Source organism: Lutjanus erythropterus, chromosome 20 (assembly GCF_056507025.1).
Source record: "Lutjanus erythropterus isolate fLutEry1 chromosome 20, fLutEry1.hap2, whole genome shotgun sequence".
NCBI lineage: Eukaryota > Metazoa > Chordata > Actinopteri > Lutjaniformes > Lutjanidae > Lutjanus > Lutjanus erythropterus.
Genome location: NC_139336.1, coordinates 3621353 through 3641206, shown reverse-complemented (window position 1 = coordinate 3641206; position 19854 = coordinate 3621353). Strand labels below are relative to the sequence as shown.

Sequence of the window (19854 nt, the reverse complement as noted above, 5' to 3'; positions counted from 1 at the left end):
CACTGTGTTCATTTCAGAGCAACCCAAGCTCATCCTCTCCCTACTGGGCAGCTAATGCAATTACACCCTCGCATCTGCAGGGGGCTCCCTCTGTCTCCATCTCCACCTCAACCCACTGCTTTCTCTGTGGCTGTGTGTGTGTAGGTGGGAAGGTGTGTGTGTGGCTGTGTGTGTGTGTGTCTGTGGTGTGGAAGGAGAGGTAGAAGCTGGGAATGGTAGGTCTCATGCTCACGATTTGTGGTTAATCAATCATCGTGCTGCCTTAATGACACCCTGCTGCTTCCCTAATGTCTTCTGGCAGAGGCAGCCCGCCGCTGGCACAGAGCTCATGCGGGCACACATATGGTCGCCTCAAGTGAGTGACAGGACCCCTTTCATGTGTGCTGCCCTGCACGCCGGATGCCATCAGCCACATACAGCCGCCGCTGGCTAGGACTGAAATACTGGTGGAGGGGGAAAATGAAGAAAGAAAGAGAAGGAAGAGAGTGATGGAGAGAGTAGAAGAGTATTATTTTCCCTCATCTGATTGGCTCAGACTCTTTGCCTCCTAAAAGTAAACTGCGCCAAACAATGTGCCATAAGAAGTAGGGCTGAACAATAAGTCACAATATTACCTATAGAAACAGCAATATGGTCAAGTGCAATATCCAAATCACAGCAGCAATTTTTAGCTAAAGGTAAAATGTCATAATGTAGAGAAGAAAATCAAAATGTCAAGTTTAAGGTTGAAATGTCGAGAATGAATGTTGAAAATAAGGTCAGATGTCAAGAATAAGGGTGAAATGTCAAAAATAAAGTTAAAATGTCAAGAATAAACACGGAAATAAGTTCAAAATGTTGAGAATAAAGTCAAAATGTTGAGAATAAAGTTGAATTGCTGAGAATAAATTTTAGGAATATGGTTGACATGTTCAGAATAATTGCTGAAAATAAGGCTGAAATGTCCAGAATCAAGTTGAAATAATTTTTCAACTTTATTCTCAAAATGCAAAATTACATTTAAAAAGAAGCTTTCTTTTCTCATATGCCTCAGCAACGATTTGATATTGACACACTTCTGATAGAAATACACCTGTCCCCCCCAGAAAAAGTGCAGAAGATGAGGACCTAACATTATATGTAGTAGGAGGTCCCTGTTCTGTCTTTCTATCAGCTAAGCAGTCCATCACCTGAAAAAAGTAACAAACATACAAGACAGAGAAGACAGACAAGCAACACTACCAGACTGACACATTTGCAGACACAGTATGACAGACAACACGAACAGGCACAGTGTACCTCCTCTGTCTTCACTCTCCTTGTGTCACGCTTCTCACTAGTTTTCTACTTATTCATAAAACCTTACTTTGACATGGATCTTTAACAGGTCAAGTCTAGACTCGACAGAAGTGATTTTCTGCTGGTTATGTAGGGGTGTTGCAGTTTGGGGCACACGTGGGCTCAGGCCTGTGATGAACTTTGCATTAGCTTTATGAAGATTGTGATAAAAATTACATGTTTGACTTTATTTGTCAACCTACTATTTAGTCCACCAGATAAGACACATTGACTGGCTTCGGTCTCCTCCACCAGGGCTAGGATCTCGTTTTCCAAACAGTTTGTTTTTTTGTTTTGGCCCATGGGTATTTCTGACTAAACCCTCATTATCCCTAACAGGGGGTCATGTGATTGCTTCCATGCGTGCATGAGTGTGTGTGTGATTAGTGGATCTGCATCTTGTCCAGAGCTGATCTTAAAATACTGCTGGACTGATCAGACAAATTTTTTTCTGTACATTCATAACTGCATGCTGAAGGACCTCTATGATTCAGAATTCTTGAAAACCCTTGAAAAAAAACCTTTCTTTTTACTTTTGTGTCTTTATGTTTTTATGGGCATTATGTTTTCAGGTCATCCTATTCTTATGTATACAATATGTCAAGAACATCATGAGGGAATTTCTTCAGACAAATGTTCACTCGGACTAAAAAAATGAACTGATTTAATTGTGGTGGTCAAAGTTCTTAAGGTCAAAGGTCATGTGACCCAAGAAACACATTTTTGGCCATAACTCAAGAATTCAAAACAATGACAAAATTTCGTACAGATATATAATAGGATAAAATGATGAGGTGTTAACATTTTTATATCCAAAAGATCAAAGGTTCGCTTCACTGTGACATCATAATGTTCAGCTCTCCATCAGTCCTCTGTCCTCCTCTGTAAAAACAGTCTCCAAGTGAAGACAGCATGTTTCTACCTGGAGATTATTCACTGAATCACACATGTATTTATTGTATTCCATTTTGCCAAAAAATACACTTAAAGCGATAGTTCACCCAAACATGAAATTTCACTCAATATCTACTCACCCCTGTGCTGATGTGAGGATGGGTGAAGATCTCCAGTTCACAAAACACTCCTGGAGCTTCAGCGGAAAACAGTGTTGCAGCCAAATCCAGTACAATTGAAGTGAATGGTAACCAGTTTTAAAATGTAAAAAAAAAAAGAAACCCCCACAAAATGTCTCCATACTGCTCATGTGGTGTAATCCAAGTGTCCACCATGTTTTTAGCCTAAATGCTAACTGTAGCCTCTCAGACCTGATCCGTGTGCACACACCTGAAGCAGGTTCTCAGGCTCTCGCCCAAATGGTGCGGCTGTGGCAAAGAAATTATGTTCCTCTTCTATGTCGAAGTCCTCTGACATTTTCTTCTCTGTTCTTCGTTTGCAAAGTCAGTCACTATTTCTGAGCAGATCTCTCTCTGTTGTCTGAGTCACTTCCAGGTTGCACGTAAACACAGATGTGAAGGTATCGTGAGATCTCGTATATCTCGTGTCACATGGTGTAAATGGCATCTTTTTAGGTCAAATTTTAATATCGTGGTTTATGGACATTTGGATTACACCACACGAGCAGTATGGAGACTTTTTTTGTGTTCTTTTTTTACATTTTAAAACTGGTCACCATTCACTTCAATTGTACTGGATTTGGCTGCAACGCTGTTTTCCGCTGAAGCTCCAGGAGTGTTTTGTAAACTGGAGATCTTCACCCATCCTCACATCAACACAGGGGTGAGGAGATATTGAGTAAAATTCCTTCAAAGTCTTCACTACAGACATTATATGAATGTGGACAGACATGGATGTAAACTGTAACTTGACTGGTAAATGGTGACATACAACTGTGAGCCCACTGGCTGCTAGAGGGGGCAAGTGATCAACAACTGCTCCAGTTTTAAATCTTGTTTCAGCTCAGAACAACGTACGTGGGAGTCATGTTCATGTTGATGGAACTTCGCACATCTCCGCTGGTTGCATCTGGCAGTTGTGGTAACATTGCAGTAGGTGCTTTACCATCTGTTGCCTGGCAGAGAGCTGCACTCTGCTGAGTGACCTCCTCTAGTTTGTGCTGCATTATATGAGGGGAAATCACTCATTCTAAGTTAACTTTAGATCAAAGATAACAGATGTGTAAGTTACAACTGAGCTCATTAAAACCTGTGTAAGCAAGGTTTGTTTATGCTTCATATCTTTTATGAATCTAGCATAAGAAAAATATAAGAAACCAAAGAAATGATCTTAAGACTAATTTCAGGACTAAATCAAAGAATATTTTTATAAATGAGGCCACTGGATTTAGGCAAAGGTCACTTGCTGCTCTAAGATGGTTTAAGAAAGAGGAAATAGATGAAGGGTTTAATCAGGTACTTTTCTTCTTTGCCTCTGATTCCTCTGAAGATATCATGACATGTAGACTGCAGGAATGCATAGTATGTATCAGGCTCTTCAGATTAAATTACATCCAGAGCAGAGCCTCACCAAATATAGCCGCAGTGTTTTTCTAGCACTCAGGAGGAATACCCCTGTGAATCATGACATGACATTTATCCTAATCTGTCATGGCATTTGCCCCAAACACACCCTGAAGCCCAGTGTCATCACATCAGTCAGAAAGAACACCATAATAGGCCCTTTGGAGCCGGTTCACAGTGCGTCCTACTGCGGGCCAAACCTGGCCTGGTTCAGAGTGTCAGTTTTTGCGTCCCGGCCTCTCGTCCATACAGATCATCCACAGAGCTGTTTCTATGGCAGAGAGCTGCGGGTCCATTTGCATGCAGGCGGCTGCAGTCGGAGGCCCATCTGTCCGTTGGAGCGCTTTCTAATTTATGTTAGTTGTTGTTGTCATCGCTGTCAACACACAGCACCCCCCCCCCCCCCCCCCCCCCCCCTCCCGTCACTCCTCACACACACACACACACACACACACACCCTCCTCCTCAACAGAAGTGACAGCGGAGGAGCTCTGGAACTAAAAGAGCAATCCATCATGTGAATAAAGCTCTGGTTTGACACCACACACAGACTGTTGTTAGACTGACGACAGTCAAACTATGAGCCCCAGGTGATTCCTGACAAATACATGCACATGCAAAATATATACATATTCATACATGCCTTCTCACCATATAAACTTGTGTGTACAATGTTTTCAGAAGAATTAAATTAAAATATTTATGAATCCTAGAAAAGGGGAGAAAAGGGATTCCCACTGAACACACTTAAAGGGACAGTTTCACCCCAAAATACTTATTATCCTCTTATCACTCTCACCAGTAGTGCTTTTCATCCATCAAGAGTTTTTTGGCATGAGTTGCAGAGAGATATCAGTCATGGAGATGTCTGTTTCTTTCCAGAAATCATGACCTGGTTACTCAAGATAATCCAGAGCAGAAGGAACTATTTTCTTTCTACCGAACTACGCTGTAAGGACTTGTGCATCTACTCAAGGAGGAGAGCTTACAGCAGAGTTGTGGAGGATACATTAGTGCTACGTACCAAACTTCAACACTTTTATGACAATGACCGAATTAGTTCATTCCTATTGAGTATTTGTTCAGAATCAAATTTTGGTACCTACGGAGTGAATCTAATAACGCTGTTGACATGTTGTGGAGGCATGCAGGAAAAAGATTTTGCCTGAGAACCGGATTTTTTTTTTTCACCACCATCTACTTATCTGCACCAATGATCTGCCCAGATAACTGAGTGGACTTTGAGCTGTTTATTAACTAGCCCATGCAGCTAACCTGTTAGCTCATTAGTGAGTCTGTTCACCTAAATGTCCACTCAGATGGAAGCCCCGGTGCATCCTGTCCTCACCTCCGTGAGGATGGATAACCTGGAGCTAAGGGGCATTTCTGGTGGGAAGCAAGGTGTTATTTACAGACAGAGGGGTAAAAGCAGAGAAACACCTGAAGCTGATGGTCAGACATGAGCTTGCTGCTCTTTGGCACAGAGAAATTAAGAGGTCTCACTCTACCTTTATTTTCCAGTACCACAAACGTCACCCAAACAATCATTCCCTGCTTCGTCTTTGGATTAGGCAGTGTACTGTCTGTCCTTAATGTTCCTCTTGACACTTATTTATAACTTTTATATGGTCCAATACTGTGCAGTTATCCATCAGTTTCTTCATTTTAGTCCAGTTTTCCAGGTTAAGTAGAGTTTGCAGAGTAAAAACTATTTCTGCAGCTGCTCCCACATCTTTCAAGAGTTTCTTCTTTTGAAGGGAGTAATTGTACTGTAATGCATAATGTGTAATTTAATTTTATAAAAAGCGGTATAGAAAAAAGAATTGTTCAGGCACTGGTATTAAAGTCACGCTACCTTCTGCACAGTTGTCAGGTGTAGTTCCATAAAAAGAAAATAGTTCCTACATGAAACTGCTCACAACAATGTCTGTGAGAGTAATAAGGTCATGTTTCTGGAAAGAGACGTCACTAATTAATTTTTCAAATGTATTTTTTTAGTGATTTAAGCACCACAAGCCGAATGCCATTTAATTCCATTGTATTGGAGGGAAGGCAGACACCTCTACAGGTGATATCTCCAAAACCCTGCAGCTCACACCGAAACTATCTTGATGGATAAATAGTTACTTCAGCCCAGGGAGGAAATATGCATTTTTGATTTTGCAGTGAACTGTCCCTTTAAGAATTTTTAACTTTAAACAGCACATTGTTTGTCTATGAGATCCAGAGCGTACGGGTCTTTGATGTAGGCTTTCAGCCAGTTCTTCACCTTCCTCTTCTGATACAGCTCATACTTCTTATCCACACCAGGCCACACCTGATACACACAGAATAAGCTTCAGTAAAGAGCTGCAACAATTAATCACAAACTATTTTGATAATCGAGTAATCGGGTTGAAAAAAGTTTTAGGGAAAAGAGTCAACGTGAAGAAAACCAGAAAGACTCCTGCACACTGTCTCGCTTTCTGCTGATTTATTAAATATCCAACATTTTGGTCTACGTCAGATATTTAATAAATCAGCAGAAAGTGAGACAGTGTGCAGGAGTCTGTCTGGTTTTCTTCAAGTTGAATCTTCCTCCAACGTACCTATTCAGGTGTGCAGAGATCTTTTTTTTGATATTTTCAAGAAAAAAAGTGTCAAAATTGCCTGATTTCAGCTTCTTAAATGTGAATATTTTATTATTTTTTTCTGGTTTCTTGAGTAAACTGATTATCTTTGAGTCGTGAACAAAACAAGACTCAACATTTCACTATTTTCTTACATTTTATGGACCAAACTACTAATCAGTTAATCAAGAAAATAATCAGCAGATTAACAGACAATGAAAAGAATTGTTAGTTGCAGTGCAAGTCGACAAAAATGTATTGCAGCTTCAGTCTAAACTGGCGTTTACGTTACGATGTCATCTTACCTCCTTGCATTATGGGACTTTTTTTGCAGTGAACTGTCCCTTTAAGAATTTTTAACTTCAAGCAGCACATTAAACAGTCTTAGAAAAGTTTTGAAAAAATGAGATTTCCACCTTTTTAGTGTTATTTATTAGATTAACTTCTAAGCAGTCAACCCATCCACAGAGGCTCCACCATCTGTCTGTACTTTTTTTTATTTTCTTATTATTTTTCAGTGCTTGGGGCATTTTACAAACCCAAAATATCAGTATTTGACATAATGGGAATGAGACTCAACAATCAAATATCTTTCTCATGTTTTTACAAACTGACAGATCCGAAATATTCTTTTTAAACCTAAACTTACCCAAGTAGTTTTGTCACCTTTATTTTGAAGGTTCTACCTGGATGTTGCATATTTATTATTGTATTGACTGTGGAGCTCTGCATGTGCAAAACTGATGCTAGAGGTGTAGATAAAGCGTCGTAGTTTGAAGTGTAGGGCCAGTGACCAAGCTGCTGTGTTTGATGAGTTGGGAGTGCAAACATCTAGTCTGAGCCTGATGAAGTGTAGCTGGAATGAAATGCATGACTTCCTCTTTCACCTGCAGAAAAAAATGCATATGCAGTGGCTGTAATCAATATTTTTTAGAGTGGATCAGACTTTAAGTAAATTCCCAGCTTGATACGGAGTTGTAGTCAAATATTGATGACTGCAGCTTCCTCAGAGGGTTCTAGAGGCAACTATAAATGGAGGTTTGACATAAAACCAATTTCTAGGTACCCTACATAAGTTGACATGTCCAGAAAGCACCATGTTTAGCACAACAGTCCTTCTATGGGACAAGCAGAGGAACCAAAAATATGTTTATTGTAGCAGGAAGAAAGGAAAAATGACATGGGTTGAAGGTTCTTTTGATTATTCCTTGAGCTATAGTAATAAAGATTGTCAAGGCTCAGTGGCAAGCACACAGAATGTATCTGCTATTTAATGACAGTGATGTGATGCTGCCACCTACTGGATGTAGTTCACCAGTGTGTCTTCCACTTGGTTACAGTCTTCTTCATGTTGCTGTGTTGGAAAGTCTGGGTATAAAGTTTACATTGAAAAAGATTTGAGGTTTGAGAGTGTAAAATACTGCGTCCTCCTCTCTGTGTTAGAGGGGCTGTGACTCAGAGCTGCTTGTCCGTGAATCACAGGGTTGGTAGTTTGATCCTGGCTCCTACTGGCCACGTCTGAAATGTCCTGCTCTAGTTAAAAAAAACAAAACAAAAATAGAATTTAAGTGCAGACAATTTACTATTTAAAATCAAGCTTTGGATCTGAGATAAACTGTGAGTACAAAGTTGAACTGAATTCAGGATTCCTTTTTCCCCCTTGCCACATTTATCTATTTGTGGATTGATTTGAGTTACCAAGTCATGATTTTTGGAAAGAGACACTGGTTTTGATTTTAAATGTACGTTTTTTTTTGGCACTTTGAGCAACACAAGCTGAGTGTTATTAGTGTCATTATATTGGAGAGAAGCCAGACATCTCTACAGCCGATACCTCCAAAACACTGCAACTCAGAAACCAATATTTGCCTTATACACCAAGTTTCCTGTTTGAAAAGTCTGTCTCACAGCGAGGTAAAGTGGTGAAAATACTGTAAATATACAGCGTACTTAAACTGTTAAATTTCTTTAGGTGGGTAAAGTACATTTTGCCGCTTTGTCCACAGGAGTACTATCCCCATTAGGACATTCTAGAAACCCACATAATGTATTTCAACATTTTAGGGAAAGCTGACAAGAAAACTAGAAAACCATTTATGATGTTACTTCTAACAATTTATCTTCTACACTTCAACTCCCCCGTCCTTTAGTTGAAATGTGTCTTGTTTTAGTGTCCAAGTAGAAGCTGTGATGCTCACTTGACTTTCCAAACTGACCAGACAAATAAAACAGTAATAAGTAAATCAGAAAAAAAGAAAAATGCTCATGCTGCTTTTAAACAATGTTTCTTTACAACACAGAAACACCAACTAATACAAGGGTAAATTGCCATTATTTGAGTGCAGCTCCCAGCAAATATAATGATGACAAAGTCATAGAAGTTTAGCAAAAATAACCTTTAATTTTGCGTGTCACTTTCGGACATTCAGTGTTCAGAAATGTGGGAGGTGTAAAATGGTTTAAATAAAAGTTTCTCACTTTCTTATTATAAATAAAAAAACTCTAAATACTGCACAGCCTGTAAAGAGGCAGCAACCTTTGTACAAAACAATGATAAAACAAGTGTGAAAATACAAAAAAAAAAAAAAAAAAAGCTAAAATGCCAGACTAACTCAAACTTAGCTCTCAAAATGAAAACTACATAAGCACACACGAGCCATGTCCACAGAGACGAACATCCATATCTTCATTATAGGGCTGGGCAATAGACAGATCAAATATCACAATATTTCTGACCAAATACCTCGATATACATATTGCAACAATATTGTAGCCATGACTATTGATGTTTTAATAAAATATTAACACTGTGAGATTACTGATGAATAATCATGTGAGGATATAATGAGTAACTGGATAAAGGCAAACAATAGAACAGTCAGAAAATCACTTTACCTTAATTTTTACAGCCTTAAAGATCAAGAAAAGACATTACAATGTAACAACAACCTAACTTTAACACCATATCTAGTCTCATATCACAATATGGATCTAATAATGGATATACTGCCCAGCCCTACATCATCATCTGGAACAAAAGCACAATTTGATCATAAAAACTTGGCTTGCATGATTTTAAATATTACAGTTGTGTCTTGATCCAAACAACCTGCATATCTGCTGTAAACGCTCAGAAAAATGATCGTACAAGCAACTGTAAAGATCTGCAGGTAACATCCACCAGACCTCAACCAAACAAGGAATGTGTAGCTTTCCTCAACATTAGGCCGGCTGGGAAATTAAGCTGAACTACTTGTCCATAAACTTCTTCAGCCACTAGAACACTCGATCGAACTCTGTCTGACTAGTGGTGGCCGGGTTTCTGTTCTGATTGGGCTGCTGCTGAGGCATGTGGCCTCTCCTCCTGGGTGGGGCCAGGTATTCAAACATGGAGGTGTTGTGGGTGGAGAGCATGTTCTTCAGGTCTGAGGGCATGGGGTCGGACCAGAAGAAGTCGTGGTTGAGCGCGTCGTCGCTGTCTATGCGCTGCGCCGGGTCCAGCACCAGGAGTTTGTCTATGAGATCCAGAGCGTACGGGTCTTTGACGTAAGCTTTCAGTCGGTCCTTCACCTTCCTCTTCTGACCTTTAGGCAGCTCCATCTTCTGATACAGCTCGTACTTCTTATCCACACCAGGCCACACCTGATACACACAGAATAAGCTTCAGTACAGAGCTGCAACAATTATTTGCAAACTATTTTGATAATTAATCGGTTTGAAAATAATTAAGGAAAAAAGAGTAAAAATTGTCTGATTTCAGCTTCTTAAATGTGTATATTTTCTGGTTTCTTGAGTAAACTGATTATCTTCAAGTTGTGAACAAAACAAGACAACATTTTGCGCAAGTCGACAAAAATGTAATGCAGCTTCAGTCTAAACTGGCGTTTACGTTACGATGTCATCTTACCTCGGCAGTGATGGAGCCACACAGCTGGCTGATGAGAGTGAGCTGGTGCTGCTCAGTGTTGCCTTGCATTATGGGACTTCTGGTCCACATTTCAGCCATGATGCAGCCCGCTCCCCACAGGTCAATTGGGGGGCCGTAGTCTCGTTCACCTATCAATAAAATAAACAAATACCTTAAGTACCTAAAAGTCTCTGGAAATATGGCCTGAAATAGCAAAAAAGCATACATGATATCAAAGCTGAGTCTCTCATTAAGCATCCACAAAAATCTGAGTGAAAGTTAATGTTACTACTATTAGAAAAACTGGGGATGCACTGACACCAGCATCAGGTAATACATATTCGTACTCATAAAAGTACTCCGATACGCCACACCAAATACCATGTCAGGAAAAGTAGCCACCCAAGACAAGCAAGTTGATAAAACACCTAAAGCAGCAGCACAACGAAGAGTTCAACAAGTTTGCTGATGCCTACCCTCTTTTCTTGGTTGTGCTGCCATGATCAGCAAGAGACTTGTTGTCCTCAACATAATCCACTAAAGACCACAGTGACTTTGGCCACCGTCTGTAAAATTCCATGTAAAACTGAAATCTATGCAGAGTGCACCTGTAGACTGCAGCCACCCGCTGTCCAATAAGTCCCATTGGGTGTAAAGTAGTTGAATGCCTCAGCTAATTAAGCCTAAGACGAAGAAAAAAACACCACTGTAACTCTCTTTTCTTGGTAATAAGCTGCTACAAGTCCTCTTTGTAAGCTTTCTTTTATTCTGTTAATCTTCACTGAAACAGCATGACAAGACTGCCTAAACAGGTACGAACTTATTAGCTCTTAGACAAGAGACATGAAGAAGAAACTTAAATACTACACATGTAAATGTGGAATTAAAATACTAGCTCAAGTTCTGTAAAAGATAATGAAATAATTATATGTAACAATAACTGAAATATAATATACAAGGTAAACTACAGCTTAATAAAGGAACACAAAATTAGTAAAGAAACTTACTACAAATAACCCAAAAATGTAAATGTGTACAGTAACTATGGTTACACTTGCAGCAGGAAACAGCAATGATTTGTTACATTTATAAATTGAGGAACATCTGATGAAAACATGTTTTCAAAGTTGTTGTAAGAACTGTAATGGCATTATTAAGTACTTGTATCAGTACTCAGTATCAGCAAGTATCCAAATGTAAGTACTTGATCTGAAAAAAAAAAAAAAAAAAAAAAAAGTGGCATCACTGCATCCCTTAGAAAAAACTAATTCAAATTGGAATTACAGCCACACGGTTGTATGTCCAGACTCATAATACATGCAGTGAAATGGAAGTTCTCACAATACTGACATGTGATTTCAGTGAGACGTATGCCATCTTCACTATTTTTACAGAGGAGGACGGAAGACAGAGTTGAACATGTCACAATGAAGTTGACTTTTTGAATATAAAATGTCTCATCATTTTTCCTCAGACAACCTCTTTCAACAGGAAACTAAAGGTGTCATCTATGTTTTCTTCAAAGCTACCAGACTCCTTTGACAAAAACAGAACACAACAGAACAGAAGCTTGTAGAGATGCACCGATACGATGCTCAGTATCTGTATCATTCTGATGCTGGCCAAAATTACAGGACATAAGTGAAAAAAACAAAACAAAATACAGTCCAATAAGATCCATTAGCCTATACAATCATGTAAATGCTTTAAGGAGAAATCTGTAATTGGGATGCACAGATCAACCCACCAGAAACTGAACGTTTTCATTGTGACCATCCCTGACCGGTGACCAGCCGGTCAGCGTCACATATCCAATTCTGTGCCAGTCACATTTGTATGCATGTTCTGCACGATGGTCACATCATGCAGACAGACACTGACCTAACATAACACCCACAAAAGCACTGGTCACAGCCAAACACACTCAGAGACATGCTTGCATGAAGTCGGTGTTTGTGATAGATTCAAAGAAGAGGATAAAGACAAGATAGACTGTCTACAAGGAGACGCAACAGCTGATGATGCTGCAGAACAGCTGTAAACTTTCTAGCCCTTCATGCTAATGTTAGCCAGCAGCAGACTACTGTTCACAGAGGGACAGATAAAATCTCACCTCCTGGTCTGACTGAAGAATAAACAACCTGTGTTGATGTGTCTCCTCAAACATTTTCTCATCCAGACTCATTTAACTTTTCCTTCTTTTTCTCTCTGCAAAGAACTACAGCAAATTGTAGTCTCCAGTTTGTTTACATCTGCTTCCTCATGAGATCACATGAAATCGCATCCTGCAAAATCCCACAAGATTCCATGACATCTTGCAAGATTGCATTCCCTCTAGTCCAAGGGTCTGCAACCTGAGGCTCCAGAGCCACATGCGGCTCTTCAGCCCCTCTCCAGTGTCTACATGTGTCAGAGATTAAGGAAATAGGAAATATGGCATCAGTGCCAGGTTCTTGTGTGAATTAATAAATGAGGTAGCACAGCAGGCACAACAAATAACTGCAGTCATGTGTAACGACTGTACACAAGGCTGTTCAGGTACTGTTGCAGGATGCACACAATACAACCCTCCATTTATGGCAGCAGCAGCAGCAGCGCTTATGTATATTTCTGCCTTTGGATGTCATGTTAAGTTTTACAGTTGTTTCTTACCCAGCAGCAGCTCTGGAGGTCTGTACCACAGTGTGACTACTCGGTTGGTGTAGCGGTTGCCCTGGCTGTTTTTAGCCAGACTGAAGGCTCGAGCCAAACCAAAGTCAGCCAGCTTCAGGACACCGTCCCTGGTGATGAGCACATTGGCTGCTTTCATGTCTCTGTGAAGAATCTGAGCCGAGAGAAGGGGAGAACACGATCAAGACCACAAATATGACAACAAATGTAAGACCTCTGTTATAGTGCATTAGCGCTTATAAGTAGCACCCTGGTAGCCTGCAGATGTATAATAATTGTACGTTAGTTATAATCTAGTATCAATGTAAATAGGGCTACAACGTGCATAAAAAAAAGTAATCACCCCCTTAGATGTTTTCCCCTCTTATTGCTTTTATAAATGGAAGCATGGTCAATATGTACTTTGACAAAAAACAACTTTTTAATACCAAAATGAAAACAGATTTCTACAAAGTATGTCAATTAAATAAAAATATATATAGTAGGGATGCAAACAGATCACAGTTGACCTCGTGTCCTGTACGGATCGCCCTCTACGGTTCGGTATGCATGTGATCCGCGGACCACATGTGAGCATCATAGTTTTACTGTCACTGTTACTTTTGTATAAGTTATAATACCCGAAATCAATGCAGAGTTGCAGTGAAAAGACAGGACAGATGCTGCTGTGTGCAGCACATCTCTGTGAAGAGCGACTGATTTAAAAGAGTCACATCGCCTTGAGTGAAATCCAGACCATAACTTTTTTCACTGATGTAACTATGCTATCACCAAAGAAACATCAAACTGTGATGTTCATTGAAACTCTGGTGATATCAGCTGTCTTAACTTCTACACAGCTCCTCTCTGCTCACCAATGCAGCTCCGCCTTGCCCCGTCTGTGACACAGTGTGTCTGCTGATTGATTGATCATGACTTCTAACCAATGATTCGAACCGTGACACGATCCAAACCATGAGTTTTTTGATCTGTTGCACCCCTAATATATAGCATCTAGTCTGATGGCCAAAAATCAAATTTTGGTCTCATCAGACGAAAGAACCTTCTTCCACTTGACTGTGGAGTCTCCCATGTGCCTCTGGGTGAACTCCAATTGAGATTTAATGAGCTTTCTTCAACAGTGGCTTTCTCACCGCCACTCTCCCATTAGGTGTGTCACGGTTACCAGTGTAGCGGCAAACCCCGGTAAAAATGTTGACTATAACAATTACCATTTTAATTTTAAAAATATATATTATCTCGGTGGATTACCGCGATCATGTCGTAGTGCCAAAGTTTTTAATGTGGCAGCCGCCATAAATAAAACACTATTCACTGATCCACAGAGAGTCACTGAAACACTGATCACTGACCTGCTGTGTTGGAAAAAATACTCACATTCTTTACTTAGGTATTTTTACATTGTGGTATTAGTGTTTTTACTTAATTACACTTTAAATATTTTGCATGTTATTGTAGGACTATCAGTTCCTTCTGAACATATTCAAGGATTTATTTGTCACATGTTTGTAATACTAATGCAAGATGTAGTGAAATGCAGTTGATCGCTCAGCTGATAGTGTGCAGGGATATATGTGTAAATAAAAGAGGTGTGTGTGGCGGGGGGGATATATACATGGAATATGTGTAAGGAGAAGGGAAGGGTGCATGATAGGGCTCACGTGGAGGAAGGGGGCCTGTCTTCAGATAGGCCTGTTAACTGTTGCTGATCAGGCCTAACACCACTGTGTCAGCAACAAACTTGACAATGGAGGTATTGCTGTTGTTTGCTGAACAGTAATGTATTCAACACACTTTTTAAAAAATACCACAGTAATACCGAAAACCGTGATAATTTTGGTCACAATAACTGTGAGGTTAAAATTTCATACCGTGACACCCCTATCTCCTGGGCAACAGTTGTTATATGCAGAGTCTCTCCCATCTCAGCTGCTGACACTTTTTACTTCTTCAGCGTATCATAGGTGCCTTGGTGGCCTCCCTCACTAGTCTCCTCCTTGCATGGTCACTCAGTTTGTGAGGACGTCCTGCTCTCGGCACATTTACATGTGTCATATTCCATCCCTAGAGTTCTACTTTTCAATAACCTTTTCTTGGAGTGTTCTTTTGTCTTTATGGTGTAATTGTAGCCAGTAATACTGATGAAACAGTGACTGGACCTTCCATACACAGCTGTCTTGACTACAATCAATTGAAACAGATTCGCTGCACTCAGGTGATCTCCATTTCACCAATTGTGAGACTACAAGCACCAGCTGGCTGGACCTCTGTTGAATTAGGTCAGTCACTCTAAAGGGGGCGAGTATTTACGCAGTCACTTATTTTATAATATATATTTGAATTAACTGACATTACTTTGTAGAGATTTCTTTCCACTTTGACATTAGAGGCTTTTTGTAAATTGTGTCAGAAAAGCCATATTATATTGACCGTGACTCCATTTATAAAAGCAATAAAAAAGGGAAAAGATCCTAGGGGGTAAATACTTTTTTATAGACACTGTATATTGCTCAGATCAATACATATTTCTCTGCACAAGTGGGATCAGCTGAGTGTGAGCTTCCTTAGCAGAGACCAGTTTGAAAAGCTCTCTCTGCTGGGTGTTTTACATACATTTCTGTTTTAGATGTTAAATCTGTCCAAGGCCCTTGTTTCTCACCTTGTTTCTGTGGATGTAGTACAGTCCATTGAGCAACATCTGCATGACTTTCTTGATCTCTGCCAGGGTGAACTTGACATTTGCGTTGCTCAGCAGCCCAGCCAGGTCATGCTCACAGAAGTCAAACACCAGGTAGATGCTGCCTTTGTATCTGTTGAACTGAGTAGCTTCAAGAAAAGAGAGGGGAAAAACAGTGAAATGAAAACAGCTACCAACAAACTACAAACATGCGTCTCACTCCTATCACTGGTCACATTTGACTATTTATACATATTATATTAATATATTATTATATATTATATTAAAAATAAATGCACAAAAAATATATGAAGACAGAAGTTGACTGTTAGAGCAGAATTATAAACTGAGGACTTGTGACACCAACCTTTGGTTCTGCAGATCTCAATCAGATTGACCACATTCTCATGTTTGAGCAGTTGCAGGATCTTGATCTCTCTCAGAGCTGTTATTGGGAACTGAAACACAGCAGCCAGAGGAAACTTCATGATGACTGCATAGAAACACTGATGCACTAATATGAATTCAGAATTTTGTCAATACTTAAGAGTTATGCAGCCAAAGGAGGGCAAATATAAGCAGCATTAAGAGCGCAGAATGTATACAGCAGCTATTGATCCATAGTCATGTTTTAAAGTGAAAGTCTGGTGTTTAAAAAGGTAGGAGCCACATGAACGAGGTTAATGGTGGAAGTCCAGCCATTATGTAGATATTTGGATATTAGGCCTGTGCAGTATACCGGTTCATACTGAAAATAGTTTAAATGGTAAGTGGCTATATATTACTTTTATCCAAAGCAGTTCACAGTGGAGAGCATGTATGCCACAGCATGTGACCATCTAGAGAAAAATCTTTTTTCAAAGAGCCCTGTTTTTTGCAAAGCCAGTCCAAGCACTTCTTGGTGAAAATCTTGGAACTTTTCAGAAAGGCAGTTGTGTCAGAGTTTTTCAGGCAACCAGACATTTATTAGATGGGAATTCATCGCCATGTTCACCAAGAAACTGGAAAAGAAGCTCTGGCTATGTCAGACAGACTCTATCCTAACAGAGACAGAAAAGCCCATTTTTTGGAGTAGCTCACACCAAAACTGAACGTTACTGGTGAGGGTTGTGCTTTTATCACCCTTTGCAATAACTGTAAACTGTCTCTTAACATAGTATTAAGATAGCTACCTAGCTAATATCAATCAAAATGTCATCTGCAGAGATTTACTCTTCATTCCAGCCAGTTTTGTGCCAGAGAGAAAAGCTATAAGGACATGGGCCTCATTCACCCATTCATACACACATACACAATAGCAGTGAGGTACCATTCAATGTCTTGCCCAATGATGTCTAAACTGTGACGAGTGTTTGCAATGACAACAATGACAAGTAGCTCCATTATTTTACAGCTCGTCGTCTCTTCCAAAATCATTTGACTAACCTGGTGGTTTGTTTACAATGTGTCAGCTTGGCTGCATAACCAATGTTCCCCATGTGACCTCTTATAGCAGGATTATTAACATCTAAATAATTATCAATGCCAAAATTACTAGTTGCTCATGGTGCAACACAGGTTTCCCATTCGTATGGACATTCAGCATGTCGAAACATCACATTAACTATTACAGTGGTCTCTGAAGGCCTCTTACCCCTTCCTTCTCATTTTCCATCAAAACTTTCTTCAGTGCGACCTTCTTCCCAGTCTGTCTGTGTTTTGCTTTAAACACCTCCCTGTGAAGAGAAGATTACAGATGAGACATGAATACTACAACACATGTCCTGAACCATGATTACAAATTGGCAGAATATTTCTTTACTGTCACAGGTGCAAAGCAGAAACAGATCCTGACTAAACACAGACTCAGTGACCACGGACGAGCCATAGTCAGAGAACAACACAAGCACTTGTGGCTACCAACAGAGGAATTTGTGGTCTGAGCTGAAAACAGACAAACTTACTTTCACAGTGTGATTTTAAAAATGTATTTTTTCTCATCTTCCTATTGATTCTTTTAAAGACAAAGGACTGCTTTATAGTGATAGTACTGGTCCTATTTAAATCATTCTTGTTCACATATTTTATTGCCACAAATGGCCTGTACAAGAAGGTAGGACCACATTTACACTATTATCAAAACCTTACCCACATACAATCCCTTAAATCTTTCTCTCTCATTTATAACATATAGGAAACACATAGTCCATTAAGTTTGTTTATGTTGCGATTTGTGTGAAGCTGACTCACCTCCAGGTAAAATGCCTAGACTAAGAGGTCATTAAGGAACGTTATAAAAAAAAACTACAGCCTTCAGAGACATTCCAACTGGACTGAACCCATTTTTTAAAGTTGCTAGGTAACTTTGTAAGCCAACACAGTGGTAACCCAACACATAAAACACTTTTGACCTAAATAAAAAACAGCTGGCCACATGGAGAAAAATCAACATTTTCTATGTTTACTTGTTCTCTTTCATGTACGTCACATTCGACATAACGAAAGTAAGCTAGTACCACAGCTAATGTGAGCCATACAAACAAATAATCCACATTCACAGATACACTAACAAGATAAAATATTTGTGTATTACTCACCCAAACGTCCCCTGTCCTATTTTAGCCATTTTTTCATATTTGGAGAACTCATCACAGAAAGGAAACTCTACTCCATCGTAGTATTTGGACATGATGGCGGCCTCCCGGTCGGGCCTGAAGAGACATTTCAGTGGATTTTGGGGAATATACATGAAAACACCGACTACATATAACATGTCGGAACACATTTACATTAATGAAAAATATAAATGTCCCACAAGTAATATTATGAACAGTTATTTACTTACTTTTCAGCTCCGCCGGCGTTGCTAGTTTTGTCTCGCTGCATCCTTATCCCGTCCGTTGAGAGTCTACGCCTGCGCGATATTTACACGTAATATGATGCATTCAAATACACCTAGGTTCCTAGAAGTTTGCATGGTGATGTTTTGTTTAATTGTCAAGAAGTGGGAGAATTTTCGCGATTTACAAAGGAACACTCTGGTTTATTGTAAAAACTCATATTCAGAATCACTGGACAGGAAAGGTATAACTGTAATCTGAAAAGTAACTAAAGCTTTCAGACAAATGTAGTGGAGTAAAAAGTACAATATTTGCCCCTGGGATGTAGAAGACTAGAAATATAAATTTTATAAAATTTAAAATTGTATTTAAGTACAGTACTCGAATGGATCCATATAGTTGCATTTCCCCACTGTTAAGCAATAATACTGAAAACACATCAGACATCCCATTCACATTTCTTATACATAAGAAATATACATATACAAAAGAAATCAAATATGATTTGCTTTCTCATTATTCGTCATGTTTGACAGTTTTTGACAGTCACAAAAATGGTCTGTTCCATAATTATAACCCATGAATTTAATGCTTTTCTGCTGTATTCTGTTATTTACTTCTTTGTTGCCTCTTACATATGCTCATTTACATGAGGTTTCACCGACTTTGAAAATCTGATTAGCAGAGCAGCACCCGAAGGCAGCAAAATAGGACAGCGTTACTGGAATTATGCGAATAACGTGAGAGCGACACTTGGCGACCTGGAGGAGTAACACCACCTGCAAAAATGAGGATGTTAAAAAGCAGTGGCACTACTTCGTTTGATGTCATGCGTCAACTATTCAAAAATCAAAAGATGGGTAAATTTCTTTTTTGTTCATCTTCTGTGACTGTGTGTGTCTGGGTCCAGACCTTCAAATCTCTCCACTACACTGAGTTGACTGATTTTCTGAATATGGAAATGAAGTGTAACAAGGTGACAATTCTGTCTGATATCAGATTATGACAGTGTGAATATATAATTTAATTTATTTTTTGTGTATATTACAGTGGTTGTAAATTTAATATTTGGTAGAAGATCAGGACCATATGACAAAAATACAGCTCATGAAAAAAATACTTTCATACCTCCAAAACAAGTTTTCTTTTTTCAGTAATTACAGCAGCAGATGTTGAATGTGTCTCCTGTCTCCCTGGTGGGGAGATGGTTCGACTGAGCATTCAGTCTAAGTAACATCACTCTAGCTGATTGGAGGAATAAGAATTGTTGCAATTGTCCCCTGCAAGTTGCAACTGTCCCCAGTCTACCCCATATGTAAATCTACCATGACATTCAAAATTATTCAAAGCAAATTAAACTGTAAAGTTCAGGCCAACC

At 39.4% G+C, this 19854-nt stretch overlaps 1 protein-coding gene across 1 annotated transcript; it reads right to left on the bottom strand.

The window, feature by feature from the left end:
• Nucleotides 1-8780: 8780 nt before the first annotated feature.
• On the bottom strand, nt 8781-18638 carry cdk9 (cyclin-dependent kinase 9 (CDC2-related kinase)). Its single transcript, XM_084746262.1, has 8 exons — nt 18482-18638; nt 18234-18347; nt 17291-17372; nt 16025-16115; nt 15640-15806; nt 12963-13134; nt 10311-10459; nt 8781-10045 (listed from the first exon to the last, which is right to left on the bottom strand). Exons 1-8 carry the CDS (start codon nt 18520-18522, stop codon nt 9680-9682), a joined length of 1182 nt encoding a protein of 393 aa, XP_084602388.1. The 5' UTR covers nt 18523-18638; the 3' UTR covers nt 8781-9679.
• Nucleotides 18639-19854: the final 1216 nt, after the last annotated feature.